Source organism: Seriola aureovittata, chromosome 17, assembly GCF_021018895.1.
Source record: "Seriola aureovittata isolate HTS-2021-v1 ecotype China chromosome 17, ASM2101889v1, whole genome shotgun sequence".
Classification (NCBI taxonomy): Eukaryota; Metazoa; Chordata; class Actinopteri; order Carangiformes; family Carangidae; genus Seriola; species Seriola aureovittata.
Genome location: NC_079380.1, coordinates 3,259,413 through 3,274,789, shown reverse-complemented (window position 1 = coordinate 3,274,789; position 15,377 = coordinate 3,259,413). Strand labels below are relative to the sequence as shown.

At 41.1% G+C, this 15,377-nt stretch overlaps 1 protein-coding gene across 2 annotated transcripts; it reads left to right on the top strand.

Moving 5' to 3' along the window:
• The first annotated feature begins 1,414 nt into the window (after positions 1 to 1,414).
• slc16a3a (solute carrier family 16 member 3a) lies at positions 1,415 to 15,070 on the top strand. Of its 2 annotated transcripts, XM_056400409.1 has the most exons (7): positions 1,446 to 1,484; positions 1,653 to 1,796; positions 5,357 to 5,620; positions 8,660 to 8,803; positions 10,092 to 10,714; positions 10,828 to 11,008; positions 13,039 to 15,070. In XM_056400409.1, the coding sequence occupies exons 3-7, from the start codon at positions 5,398 to 5,400 to the stop codon at positions 13,470 to 13,472; spliced, it is 1,605 nt and encodes a 534-aa protein (XP_056256384.1). In that variant the 5' UTR covers positions 1,446 to 1,484; positions 1,653 to 1,796; positions 5,357 to 5,397; the 3' UTR covers positions 13,473 to 15,070. The 2 variants fall into 2 exon arrangements, with proteins under 2 accessions (XP_056256385.1, XP_056256384.1); XM_056400410.1 differs by lacking the exon at positions 1,653 to 1,796 and having other exon boundaries at positions 1,415 to 1,484.
• Positions 15,071 to 15,377: the final 307 nt, after the last annotated feature.

Sequence of the window (15,377 nt, the reverse complement as noted above, 5' to 3'; positions counted from 1 at the left end):
TGATTGTTATAAAGATTGTCAATAAAAAATTAAAATAAAAATTCTCCCTCATTCACTCTCACAGTCTCAGTTGTTCAGTCGACCAGACACAACTAATTAAAGATTCCCTTGTACACCGTCTCCACGTCCTAACATACTTTTGACGTTGTCCTCTATACCCGCCTTATTTTCCGCAATTTTGTCATCATCTCGATCTCATGACGCTGATCATTAAAACCCAATGGATGATTTCCTATGATGGTCCTGTGGTCGCAGTGCCCAATTCCCGCCTCCCCAGACGATTAGCATCCATCCCACCTTCCATGTCTCCAAAGATAAACCACTCAACGAAAGTCCACTTTGTTTGAATATATTGATTTATACTCAGTTCTGATTAGCTGAGAAAAACACAACATGCAATTTGATTTCAAATTTGCAAAGATTGAGAAAGACCTTGTAGGTTGTGATTAGTTCAAGATTGACTATTGAAATAGTTACTCTATGTGTGGGATGGAGTAGCTGAGGTAAGGCAGGGTTATATGAAAGTAGTAAATGAGCCAAAACAGTAAAGTTGTGGGCTGGACAGCTTAACAATGAGCTGAAACCCACTACTCTGTAAAGCTCAGGGGTGCCCCAGATTCAGCTGACAGTTCTTTGTAGATTTGTCACTAAAAGTGACCCCTTTCAATTATCATATTATTTTCACCTTGTCATTTGATACATTGTTATTATTAGAATATCAATTATAACCGTTTTAAACATAGTAGGTGTCACCCATACACATAAACATTTTTTTCTGTTGAAAAGGAAAAGAGTTTTTGTAGGACACCTTTAATATAGAAGAAAAAGACTTCCAAAGCCCCACCCGACTGACTTTATGCACGACATGTACATGAAGGTTATTTTACTAATAATGACGAGTAATATTACTATTACTTACTCTGGCGTAGCTTTGACAAGTGAGAGAAGACAATCCTCCAAATTACAGATCTGTATGATATTTGATGATTGTATTAAACGGTATAAATTTGTTTTGTATTATATTGAATAATATTCTATAGAAATCAAACAATGGATTTCATCAGTATTTGACACATATATTTAATATACATACTATATGTGAAATATAATATTTCAATCATGTGTAAACTGCTTTGGCAACAGCATGTTGAGATCTTTGCTGTATATTATGTGTAATCAAAGTTACAGCACCTCAACATTTAAGATCCCTGTGGTCACTGATATTCATCTTGTTGAAAACACTGAGATAGAAAGACATAAGAGTGCCTGCCAGTCCCAGTTTGTCCCACACTGGTAATTAAAAAGGTCAAAAACAGTCTTCATCAGTCACTGCCGGCTGAGGACTGTGAACCTGAGGCTTTAGGACCCAGCATCATGAGGCTTGCCACTCTCGCAGGGTCTGCAGGCAGACGTGCGGGGAGAAACGAGGCTCCAGAGCTGAGGGAGGAGACTGAAGGAGGGACAACTCTCAGCAGCATCACCCGGTAAGAGACTCAGCAGCTGTCACCGTGTGGGCATCACGACTGATAATCAAATCTCTCCTATTATTATAAACACATGCAAGTCTGTGGCGGACTGGTGAGAGCGAGGCGTCTGTCACAGTGACAGGGACACATTAATATTAACAACCACATTTTTTTTTTTTTTTTTAGATCTGGGACCGTTAATGTCCGTCATATGGCGCAAATTGTTATTTTAGTGCACGTTTTCACGCACCATCCCAGCCAGCCGTCCATGTCATGACAGAGTTATATAAGGTGTGCAGGGGCATCCAGACAGAGATCCCCATGATGCAGGTATGGTAGCCTACGTAGACTGACGTTAGTTTACCCATAACAAGTTATATTTAGCGTTTTGGTATTTAAACTTAAAACCTTTTACTTAAATCTCAGTGTTCTCAAAGTATCCTAATGTAAAATAAATAATAAACGTATAAATAAACGTGAAAAAAAATCGAAATCATTTTCATGTGACAGGCATAATGGCAATTATTAGTGGTTATTATTATTATTTATTTATTTTATGATTATTTTATTAGGAAACTGTATTTTGCATTACTATAGGCTAATCAATAATCTTTTCTCCTCTTAATTTCAGCTTGAGTTGCTTACAGCACTATTATTTTTTTTTTTAAACTACAGAGTATTCTTGTGTTCATTTCCTCGATCCTATTGACCTGTTGTTCAGTGGGTCACATGGCTTTGAACATCTCACTAAAATGTTATCTTTTCTAATGAAGAGAATGTAGTTTAGCCACATTATCTACAATGTTTCTTAATAATTTAATTTTTTTTTATTATGATAAAAAATTTAAACCATATCACATTTTGTTTTATTTACATCACTTCTTATTATAGTCTGAATGCTTTCAATTGTTTTATTTCAAGGCAGTGGTTGTCAAAGTCGGGTTCAGGGACCCCCAGGGGTCCTTGAAGGGGTTCTTGTGGGTTCCCAGCAAAAAGGGGAATCATTTATTTTCACTATAATTCCATCTATAAGCAATACAATGACAGAGTGAATGAGTATTTTGGTCATGGGCCTGAAACTTTCTATAGTAAGACATATACTGTAAAAGCAAAAATCTTATCAGATGGGGGTCTGTGGTCTAAATTGTGTCAGTTTAGGGTCCTCAATGTGAAGAAGTTTGAGAACCACTGCTTTAAGGCATCTTATGTTGTTGTTTTGGTCTGTAAAGCTGTTTCCACATCAAGATTTTAAAGCATCATTACTATAATTCTCTGTAGGTTCATCACTGTGAGCAACACCTTTCACATTACATTCATGCAGCTTTCATTTGTCTCTGCCACTAGAGGGCAGCGTAGCAGGCTGCAAACTAACTACTTTGACATATTGCAATATAAAGTTGTTTCAGCAAACATGTTTGCTAACAGTTGCTAATTTACGCACCCAACAGGCGTAAAGCAACACAGTCAATATCAATTTGGAGTCATGTTCCAATTTTCACTTTCCTTTTTGCTCTGTTTTGAGCTCCACCAACTCTATCTTTATCTATGCTCTACGCCACAATGCGTAGAGCATCTACTATGTTCACCAGCTCATCATCTATGTCTGCTATTACTAGATAGGTAGTGCACGGTGGATTTATCAGAGCTTCTTTTTGCTGAGAACAGCTGCCTGCTGCTGAAAATGAGGTTGATGAGATCAGTTAGACTGAACTGAAACATCAAAGTAGTGGGCCAACACAAAGCAATGAGCTAAAGTAAGCTAAAACGCTCTGTAGGGCTGAGGGGGTACTACACTAGATTGAGGTTATAATTCTCTGTGGGTTCATCACTGTGAGCAACACCTTTGACATTACACATAGTCATTGAATCCATTATAATGATACAAATATTTATTAGCGCAGCTTTAAAGATGAAACCAGACTAATCTGAGCTACAAGAACATCCCTGGCTTTTTGAAATTCTACATGATGTTCGCTTTTCTGTGTGTAATGACTAACGTCTTGAGCCGACTTCATGCAGCATGTATAGTTACATACCATACACATATATCTCACCATACTGTACATTAGCCCTCTGGATAAGAAATGCTGATAATAAAAGATCACGCTTTAATAACAGCAGCTATAAAAAGCTAAATTATTAACAATTACTCATAATGTTATTGAAATATTTTATGCATGTTACCCCTCAAGGCCTTGTGAAAATTTTTGAATTGTCAACATTGTGCCGGGAAAACGTTTGAGGACTTTGTGGCACTGCTCTGTAACAAAATCAATATCTGAGTTGTTTCTAGACTTTATCTGCCGTCCAAGGAGACTCAGAGGACATTTTCTGAAAGAATATATTACAGTCCATACAATACTCCCAACAATGACCTCAGGATATTTTTCAAAGTTTTTTATGACTGTGTAATAATGCAGCATAAACTCCCCAGGGAGAGACTGACTGAAACACACAGTGTCTGTTGATCCATAGTCAGGCTGGTCACGTCACCTTCCCGTCAGCGTGAGGCCTGAAATTACCATCTTATCTGGAGACACTGGATTGTTGGCTGAGCCCAGCCTGCATGTCTACCGCACAGCTCGTTCCTCCAGCTCCCTGTAAATGAGCTGATGGAGACACAAGCCGTTTCCTCACTGTCCAAACAAAGTTAAAAACTGACCAAAAGAAACACCCTGACCACCACACTTGTGTTCTTAACAGCCCACCTGTTTTAGAGCTTTGCCTCTATTTGCATATGTAAATGTAATAAGCTTACAACAGAAGAACTGTAAGGCCAAAATGCATTTATGAGACCTCATTTGAAAGGTAACATCTTGTAGTTTCTGGAAATGTGCTTGTTTTACATGTGACTTCAACCCAAATCATATTTAATAACTATTTGTAGGATAAACTTTATACAAAAACAATGAAAAGCTTCGTAATACTTGAAGCTTCAAGGCCTCTAGGCCTAATAATCCAGTCTAATAGACCTTTGCAGTTAATTTTTTCACTGGCGCCCATAAACCTCTCTAAAAGGAAAACTGGGAGAAATGTGCTTTAACTCTTAATATGAAATAATAGAAAACACACTGAGGAATTTTGAGGCCAAAGGCTCTGAGTACTTTTGTAATGAGAGATTTCAGTTTTTGATTTTTAATAAATTTCCAAAAATAGTTTCACTTTGTGGTTATGGATCGTTGAGAGTAGACTGATGGACAAAAACAGCAGTTTTATAAATTTGAAATTTAAAAAAAAGGGTGCAAAGTGGTCTGAATTTCTGAAGCCTCTGTATGTAGTTTACAATGATAATTTAGAAGAGAACAGAAACAGAAAGTAAGGGTTACTGATTGGTCGACTGCTTCCTGAAAAAAATGCAAGTTGATTTGGATAACTAATAAATACGAAGAAGAGGAATTAAAGGAATTAAACTAAATCCATTTTCAGTAATAGAAAGTCTTTATATCTAAAATAGAGATAAACATAGAAATGCAAATGTTGTTTTTGGATTGGATTTTTGTTCTAGTTCCTATTGGGGACTGGCCCAACCTCAGTGCTCATCAGGATCTGTTTTAACCTCCTTAACCTACAGTTAGCATCACTTCTCTGCAGCCCCACACACACTGTGCAGGATCACATTTCTGTTCTTCTTTTTTGTTATTTGAACTACGGTGTGCTCTTCTCAGAAATTATGGGGACAAATAGCAGGTTGGAGGGTTCTGCTTGGCTCAAATGGAACTTGAAGAGTTTCTAGCAATTCCATAAATTCATAAGTTTATCAAGGTTAATTTAAGGTGGCAATATTAAACTGTTATTCCTGATAGACAGTAGTCATGGTGCAGGACTGAATTACGTGCATTTACAGAGAAACTCAATCCAACAGCTAATTGTCATTTCCATTGTTTTTCTAGCTTCTCTATCTGCGTCTGTTAAGACACAGCCCTAAGACATCATGGGAGGCGTGGCGGTGGACGTGGGTGCGGACAGAGTGAAGGCACCCGATGGAGGGTGGGGCTGGGCAGTGCTGGCCGGCTGTTTCGTCATCACAGGCTTTTCCTACGCTTTCCCAAAAGCGGTCAGTGTATTCTTCAAAGAGCTGATCCTGGAGTTTGGGGTGGGATATAGCGATACTGCCTGGATCTCCTCCATACTGCTGGCCATGCTCTATGGGACAGGTAGGCTGCTGCTACACATGTACAACAGGTAGACACAGTAGCAAAAAGTGTGGTGTAGCTTTAATGCAAACCCATAATTGATATCTTTTGTTAAAGCTCAATATTTTCTTCTTCTCTGTGTTTTATTTGAAGTAGTGATCATAAGAAGATATATTTGTGGTTTTAAGAACCAAAAACCATCTCAGTGTAGTTTTACATCTCCTCTCTCAGGCTTCTCTCTGGAGCTCTAGTAACAACAGGTTGGTGAGCCAATCAGAAGAGAGGAGACTCTGAGCCTCTCTTCTGATTGGCTGACTGTTTTCTGAGTGATCCAATAAAAATATGGCAGATTTCAGATAAAGGATGTTGACTGTTTTGTTGTGACATCACAAAGTCCTGACGGCTGGTTTTAAGGCTCAGTGTCTGAATACAGGCTGTGTGCATTTCTCTGTGGACTGAGGCTTTGATACTTTCACAGTATTAATATAGAACCTAGACCTGATCTATAATCAAACAACACATGGACATCTGCCTTTATACCATATTTAAGCAATTTCTGTTCAGATTGAGGAACAACATGAAGATCTTACAGTATTATCCAGTCCAATGCAACACCATCACCAAGTGCTGTGTAATGTTTATTTATTCTGTCTCATTACTTGCACTGGCTGTAATACTTCCTGCATTTCATTTCAAATATTTTAACAAGGGGGTTAAATTTCGAAACCAAACCAGGACTAAATGAAAATTATGGATAAAATGAACTGTTCAAGTAAACTTAAAGGGACAGTTTGAAAATTTTGGCAGCACCCATATTCACCTTCTTACCACTCCCATGACTGTATGGCAGGCCCGGTTCTAGACTGCTGTGATTGGAACATAGAAACACAAATGTTGTTGATAGGAACAAGACGGTTTTATTAAACCAGTTCATATCATGAAAAGAAAGAAAAGAGGGGGGGATTAGACAAGGAGAGAGAAGGGGGGGGTAGAGGTGGGGTTGGAGGGGAGAGAGGGGAAGGGGGTGGAGGGGTTTGGTGGAGGGGGGAAGGGGGGAGGGAGGGAGAGAAGGATGGGTTCCATTCAGGACATGGATTTTTTGAGGATGCGGTTCCTGGACATGTAGTAACCATCAATCTGCTCAGACAAGAGGCTGATGCACTTCCTCTGTCCATACAGCTCTCTGAGTCTGCGAGCCTCCTTCTTCCTCTCCAGCTCATCCTCATCCTGCTTCTTTCTGAGACTGAGTCCAGACTTCAGTCTCTTCTGCAGCCAGTGCAGGGCCTTGGTGGATTTTGGTGTAGCTTGAGACTTGAGGCTCTTTCCTTCAGCCCTGGAGCTGAGGGTGGAGTCATCTGGGTGGAGCCCCTCCTTGCAGCGTGTCGTCTGCTCTCCAACCCAGTTGTTGATCAGAGTTTTTCTCTGACCCTGCTCCTGGTTCTTCACCACAGAGGTCGGGCCCTTCAAGCTGGCGTTGTCTTGCACACGGTGAAGCTCCGCCTCCTCGCGCCTCCTCTGCTGCGCCTTCTTCAGATCACTGATGGTGTATATGGGTTTCATGATGGGCTGCTCCTGCACCATCATGACCTTTTTCCACTGAAGTGTCTCTGTCTTCAGTTGCTGCTGCTTTTCTTTCTCCAGGGCCTTTTGATAATATTCCCTCCTCTTCTCCTCCTCTCTCTGTTTGGCCTCCCGCCTCCTCCTCTCCTCTTCAACTCTTTCCTTCTGCCTTCTCACACTCTCAGCTTCTCTATCTCTTTCCTCCTTTTCTCTCCTGCTCCTCTGAAGCTCCTCCAGAGCAACTCTTCTTCTTCTCTCCATCTCCATCTCTCTCAGCTCTTTAAAGCTCTCTCTCCTGAGATACGCCCTTCTCTCTTCGGGGGTCATTTTGCGAATGTGGTTGGCGATCTCCATCTCAGCGTGGAGTTCATGTAGTGGTCTTGCCATCTTGTTCTAGTTCACTTGTGCAGCTCGATCTGTGTGTGTGTGTCTTGCAGAGGTGTTTGGTGAAGTGATGCCGGTAAGAAGAGTGGTGGAACCATGGAACGGTTCCATCAGTTATTACACAGATTCCTTGATTCCCTCACAGTTCTGCTTCTAGAATGATCCGTGTGTCTGTTGATCCTCAGTCAGGAAATGTGTAACAAGCTTCAGCCACTGTAAAAGCACTTTTTAAAGTCCTCCAACGATTTAGTATCAGTTCAGTAAAGCTGCGGCTGAGATATCCTGACTCTCCGTCCCTAGCATGGGTTAACCTCCAAAAACACTGGATCTTACATTTCCCATAATACAACTCCCCACACCTATAGTGTCCAACACTTTGTAGTTGCCAAGCTGTCACTACTATTTTCTTAAACAAGTCAAAGCTCTTTCAGAGCCACAGAAATATTCAACAACTTCCCACAGGCTGAATTGTACTCATCACTAAAGTAACTTTGCCATGTAGAATTGGTGGAATACACCTTTACAGACTCTTGCTTAAAATTTAATAAATGTACTTCTTTTAAATCATGCTTGCGGCATGGCCCTAATAGAGGAATGGTAATGTTGACTGGACGGTCAGTAAGTAGGTTAGTCAGTCCACCGTATTGGTTCAGAGTGAAATAGTTGGATTGACAATAAATAATCACAAAAACCACAATTTGCAAGTAGCCAAATAAATCTGTCAGATGTAGAGATCAATAAAACCAGGCTATTCTGATCAGACTCAAGTTACTGAGTGTGGGTGAAATAGGCTGGTAACCAGAGTGCAAGCAACTGAGCAGAGCTGAAGTGATAGTGAAGTAACTGTTGCATCAGTTTTTATATGGCCAGACCAACCAATCAGATGCTAATAAACTTGGATTATTTGAATGTAGCATGTTGATTGGATTGGACAACGACAAAATTAAATACTTTTCATTTTTCGCCTCAAGTCAGATCAGAAAATCAGTATCACCTTAATTTTATAATCTTCTAAAACCCCCAACAATGTCTTATTACATGCAGTATCTCACACTGATATATAGGTGCCAGACCACCTTGACACAGAGCTGACTAAGTTCATTACACTTTGTCCAGGTCCTCTGTGCAGCATGCTGGTGAACTGCTTTGGCTGTCGTCCAGTGATGATGGTGGGGGGCCTCTTCGCCTCTCTGGGAATGATCCTTGCCTCCTTCTCCACCAGCATCATCCACATCTACCTCACTGTTGGGGTCATTACAGGTCAGCTGAAAGTATTAACACCTCTGACATCTTCTATCAAGAATGGATGAACCTACCTGCGCTTCATCAGGCCTTGTGATGTAAAGTCACAGCGTACAGTATATAGTACAAGCTGATATGAGGATATACAGCGACCAGAAAAAGTCACTCAACCCTTTGGAATGACCTGGTTTTGGATTGATTGCATTGATTGATTGGTCATCAAATGTGATCTGATCTTCATCTAAGTCATAAATGTAGACAAACACGGTGTCCCTACAGTAATATGACACAAACAATTTGAATCTTTTGTGTCTTTATTGAAAAACACCCTCTTACTCTGAGGTTTGTTGTTGTGTTACTGAGAGCAGCCACAGAACTACATCATCTCCATTTATAGACAGTCTGTCTGACTGTGGACTGATAGCTCTAAACTCTCTGAGATGAATTTCTAACCCTTTCAGCTTTAAGCAAATAACAATTCTTAATCATAAGTTTTGAGATATATTTTCTGCGAGGCATAGTTCACATCAGCACCTGCGTCATGTGAATAGCAAACTGTAAATGTTTGAGTCTCTTACCCACACCTCCAATCTGGTTTCATTGATTAGACTCCAATGTTGATGTCATCAGCCAAGATGTTCACATAGTTTTTCGAGCTACACTGTGAATTTTGAATGATGTTTTCAACATGGACAAGAAACACAATGATATGTGTTATAAGTTAAAACAGATTGTGTTTGTTCATAATTTTAACGTGGATGAAGAGATGATCATATTTTAGAAAAATTGATACATAAATGCAGGTAATTCCATCCAGGTGCTGAGTTGTCATTTCATATTCACATTTATTTGCTTAGTGTAATGAATACATATTTGAGTGGAGCAAGGACTTTGGAGTCAGGATCTTGACACATGTTTTTAATTTAGTCTTCTGAAGAAAATGTAAATTAATTTTAGCCAAACTTTAGTCATGTGATTTTTGGTTTAGTTTTGTCTAGTTTTCTTCATTAATCCTTCCTATTGATATCAACGTAAAAGATAGCCACTGAAAGCGATGCCAACATTATGTCCTCAGCTATTGCTGATGTTATATTAGCTTCATAAATGCCAGCGATTCCCAGTGTGACTGGCGCCTGTTGATAAAAATAGCAATCAATGCTTGTCTCACTGGTGTATGTAGTGTAAATCCATTCAAAGCAACAATCTTTTGGGGAACTTACAAGTCCCTGTTCGCACCAACTGTGGATCTAGTAAGTATACCAGAATGACAGTATAACAGTATAAAACTTGCTTTCCTGTGCCACAGGTCTGGGGTTAGCCCTCAACTTCCAGCCATCTCTGATTATGCTAAACCGCTACTTCAGTGAGAAGCGTCCTCTGGCCAATGGGCTGTCAGCAGCTGGAAGCCCCGTGGCCCTGTGCTGCCTCTCACCACTGGGCCAGGTCCTCCAGTACCAGTACGGATGGAGGGGGGGCTTCCTCATCTTGGGTGGCCTTCTTCTCAACTGCTGTGTGTGTGGGGCCCTTATGAAGCCTCTGGTCGCCCCCAAGACCATCCCAACCAAGGACATGGAGCAGGACACAGAGGAGGGAGCAGAGGAAGCAGAGAGGAAGAAGAAGAAGCCCAAAGCCAAACTGCTGGACTTCTCTGTCTTCAAAGACTGCGGGTTTGTCATCTACACTGTAGCAGCCTCCATCATGGTGCTGGGGCTGTTTGTGCCTCCAGTGTTCGTTGTGAGCTATGCTAAAGAGCTGGGGAATGAAGATACCAAATCGGCTCTGCTGCTCACTATCCTGGGCTTCATTGACATTTTTTCACGGCCCACGTGTGGTGTGATTGCTGGGCTGAGCTGGGTGCGGCCTCGTTGCGTCTACTTATTCAGCTTTGCTTTGATCTTCAATGGAACCACTGACCTGGTGGGGTCACAGGTATGTGAATGCTTGCTCCTTATATGAACTGAAAAGAAAACATTTAGCTCACTGATATAAAACCTAAACATGCTAGGTTTGCTCTTACTTCACAATTTCATATTTGCACCCAGGCCAAGGATTATACATCTCTGGTGGTCTACTGTGTCTTCTTTGGCATCTCCTACGGCATGGTGGGAGCCCTGCAATTTGAGGTTCTCATGGCAATAGTTGGCACTGAGAGGTTCCCCAGTGCCATTGGCCTGGTTCTGCTCATGGAGGCCATTGCTGTGCTGGTGGGGCCACCTGGTGCAGGTGAGTAAGCACCAAGACATGCACACACTGCACTAAAGTGCCCATTTGAAAAGGTTTTGCTGACAGTAGTACATGCATTGAGCCCGTCATGGCACAGGTGGCACTGGAGAAATGATTTGCTACAGGGGAATTTATTGACACTAAGCCTACTAGGATCTAACAGGGCGTATACGTATACTCAGTGTCATTCATTGCCAACGCCAAAGAAAGGAACTGGGCCTTCCGGATCCTGACGAGCTGTGTGGTTGAAGCCGTTTTGTGCCCCCTCTTTAGACAGAAACCAAACCAAAGATACTTAATGGATGACCATCAAGGTCTGTCTTGTTACTCGGAAACACACCAACGTTTTTGTGTTGGTGTTTTCTTCCTCCTTGTCCCTGTGTCTGCCTCTGACCGGCTCATATTAGAAAATCATACTCCTTCTTGATGTATGGCAACCATAATGTTACCATGACGATATCTTTATGTGATTTTGTGAGGCTGTTTTTATGCGTCGCCATACAATCCACACACAAGAGCTGATGCACAAAACCTAGAATCGCAACAACACATCGCGCAGCCCTGAGCATAGAGCTAGCAAACTGGTTTGATCAACTTCCTTTCTGGATAAAGGTTTGAAACTGATATTGAAGACTTACCCCAAGTTTGAACAAACAGCTGCTCTGCAACTGTCTGCAAACAACACCCTAAATATATTTGCTCACATTCAGATGAATAAGCATGCTAGACCAGTGGTTCCCAACCTTTTCCAACTCATGGCACACTCACAAAAATGTCTGACCCCATAACAGGACGGAGCCCAAATGATGCGTTCGCAGAGCACGTTTTATTTTAATCATAACAATCGAACAATTTTTCTCTAGTTGTAATTGTAACCACTGGGAAACAACTCTGTCTCCAAGAAATAATAAATTTATATACAACTAATTTGCAACAGCAAATATGTTTGGAAGGAAACATTACTCCAACTGGATTATGTTTTCTATTAATGCTATGAGGAATTGATGTTAATTAATATACTGACAATGTAGTTTCTTTCACCAGAATGTGCGATCTTACAGAACAATAGGCTATCCTACTTATATTGGCTCCATTACTGCAGCACTTGGTTGAGGTTAGGGAAAGACTCTGGTCTAGTTTAATACAGAAAAGGTTAACAGTGTTTAAACAGAACCATGATCTTTCTCTAACCTTAACCAAAGTGCTTTTGTTGCAAGGAGCCGGTTTCACAAAGAGAGACTTTGACTGTGTCTTAAATATAACAAACAGTCAGATTCAGATAGACTGAGTCTGAATCCGTATGTTGCACAAAGGAGTTTAGTTCTTGACTTAAACCAGACTGTGCTACAATGAATTCTGGGTAAATTAAGACATTTTATAATAAAAGAAATGGTTGGCAGAAGAACTGCATCCAACTGCTCAGCTCCATTTACCCCAGCAGAAAGTGTTTGTCTTCAGGAAGAATGGTAGTTTAAGTGGAATAATAAGCCATATTTTCCTGCTTTTTGTTGTTAGGTGTTATTGATTGTTACCATGGTAACATTGGTCTTAGGCCTGAGTTAGCCGGGGGTTAAGGTGTCTAATGTTTCTGGATTAAAATAAGTCATTCTTTTGTGGAACAGTCTGACTAACATTAGACTAAACTATGAGCTAAATGAAGACTGAACCAACACTACAGACCAGTCTGACATGTCTTTTTGAAACTGGCCCAATGAGTCTGGATGTGAACCCCAGACTCTGGTGTCATAGTCTTAAATCCCTTTGTATGTCCACCATCCAGCCTGAGTACCACAAGGTACACAATATATAAACTTATTTTCCAGGAGACAGGGTTGTAAAAGACAGTGTAATCCAGTTGCCGTCTGTTCTTTCAAAACCTATTTGCTGATGTATAAACCAAATTTTTCAGTAGACAGCGTTGTGGACAGACATGCTGTGACTAATTTACTGTAATTATGGCAGTTTGTCGACTTAGACGGAAGGATTTTATCCTCTCATCTGTTTCCTTGTGTCTCTTTCCTCTGACTCAGGGCGGCTGCTCGATGCCACCAAGAACTACATGTATGTCTTCATACTGGCAGGGAGCGAGGTGGTCCTCGCCGCTGTGGTTCTGGCCACTTGTAACCTCCTTTTTATTAAGAGGAAACCTTCAGCTCCAGCAGACCAGCTGGAGAATGTCACAGTGACAGATGACGATGCCAAGACAGAGGTGTTCAGTAAACCTGCAGAGGTTAATGATGAAGAGGAGAAGGAACCAGGAGAGGAGCAAGAGAATGAGACTGTGGAGGAGGCGAAAGAGGAATTAAAGGAGGAAGAGGAGGAGGAGGAGGAAGAGGAGGAGAGAGACAAGGAGAAAGTAGAGGAGGTCAGGCAAGAGAATGAAACAGCAGACTCACAGGAAGTGGAAACGTTGTTGAAAGAACCACAGCAGAACGGTGACGCAGCCGTCAGTGCTGAAGCCTGAGCAGGGACGGAGGATGCTGGACAGGATTATACCTGCAGGCTACACACACTTTTTTCTTTTAGATAATCCAGCAGCAGGATGAAGTGTTTTGTGAAGTGCTCCCATGAGTCCCCTGCTGGTCGGTTGTGCCGTCATACAGTGCGTGTTCATGTGCAAGTGTTTGTCGTTTGCAGGGGGGCGGGGGGGTCAATCTGTGTCACTGCCATAGGGAACATTAAGAGTTACTGTATGTTATCAATTCCTGAGCACTAGATGTTTTAAAGTGTGGTGGTTAATAGGAGACAGTAGAAGAATTCAGTTGCAGCACTGCCTTGTTTGTACAGTTTATATCACAAGTTATATTTTGATGTAGCCACCAGCAAATAAAGATTGGCAATATTCTGTATTGGTGTCAACAAATCACATGGAAATGAGCTTTTAGCTGGATCTGGTGCAACACATGTATTAAAGAGCTTCCTTTTAAATGAAATAAATATTAAACACCAACAATCAGTTTATCCTACAAAAGGCCTGCTCACATCAGAAAAGAGCACAGTACAGCTGATCCATGCACCTCTGCAAACCAACCTGTCCATTGTAAACAAGCAAAGCTGCCGTAGTGAAGTTGTCTTAATGCCAATATAGTGGGATCTCTGTTACCGTAGTCCAGGAAGTTTGAGCGCTGAGTTTAACACGCAGTTGTCTGCTTTGTATCTGCAAACAGATGTTCACAGAAGCACTTCTTTTTTTCAGTGTCTTTGTGTAACGTCACTGCTGATGTCACAGATTTTATTCGGTCTCTTTTTTTTCTTTTATTTTTTTACAAATGCAAATATTTTCTACACAAGGACAATATTATTTTTTACAAATAGAAATCCTTTCTACACATGTGCAAACTTGAATTTCTCATGCAGATTTATTTTACAGGTTTATAGAGAGGCTGATTTACTTCACTTTGGCATTATTTCTGGGTGTCACTTTACAAGTTCAAAATCTTTCATTTGAGCACATAAACCCACACTTTTTCAAAAAGGTCCACGAACCATATATTATACCAGAAAATTACTGAATTATCTTTGCTATGTTCAGGGAACTGGAGCTTGTTTGCTGGGGTATACTGTGTGTCGCATTTTTCCGACACATGACACAGACCTACGATCTGGCGGTGTGTGAGCATGCACCCTCCTGACTTGCAGAAAGCCCTTGCAGATTTTTGTCACACACACAGTGACGGATGAAATGTCCTGAGAAAGGACTGAAAGGCCTCGTGTGTCTCCCTGGGGATGAACTAAAAGTTGTGACCCTGTAACTCATTTGTAAGTATTTTTCTGAACTGTTCTTAACGGTGTTGATACTGGCAACTTCCACATGATGTGTGCAGGTGTTGTTGCTTTACGTAGTAGTCATGACAGATGTGGTCAGAATGTGCAGTAAAATGTTCCCTTTGTATGAGCTGCCAAACATGATGTCAACATTAAACCCTCAAGAGGGACAGAAGCCAGTCTTTGGTTGTTCGGTTTTGCAGATTATAGATGAATCTAAATTATTCAGCCTCTTCATGTACTGTATGTGCAATATGAAGCCTTACTCCATCAATAAACTTGTACAACAAAAATGAACTATGGACCATGGGTCATTTTCTGAGCTAAGTGTGATGAAATCTGCATGAACTCTCTGGAAGACTGTATCAAGTCCAGAAGGCTTGATACAGTCAAGAAGTGTTGACTTGATGAACTTGAAAATGAAAAAACATGAAAAGCTGCTGCTAAAATCCTGATTGTACAACGTCCCCATGCGTGCGCACTCTTAAGGTGAAGCGTGTGAAATGCCATTGTATGGTCACATCTGGAACATCTGGTGGCCAATTACTAGGTCAACCTAAAGGGGCATGGAGATAGTCATCTAACAAAAAGGTTGCTGCAGACA

Coding starts and splice junctions, on each gene's coding strand:
- slc16a3a (XM_056400410.1), top strand. CDS start 5,398: ATGGGAGGCGTGGCGGTGGACGTGGGTGCGGACAGAGTGAAGGCACCC. Junction 8,804..10,091: donor CACTGTTGGGGTCATTACAG/GTCAGCTGAAAG, acceptor CCTGTGCCACAG/GTCTGGGGTTAGCCCTCAAC. Junction 10,715..10,827: donor CTGACCTGGTGGGGTCACAG/GTATGTGAATGC, acceptor ATTTGCACCCAG/GCCAAGGATTATACATCTCT.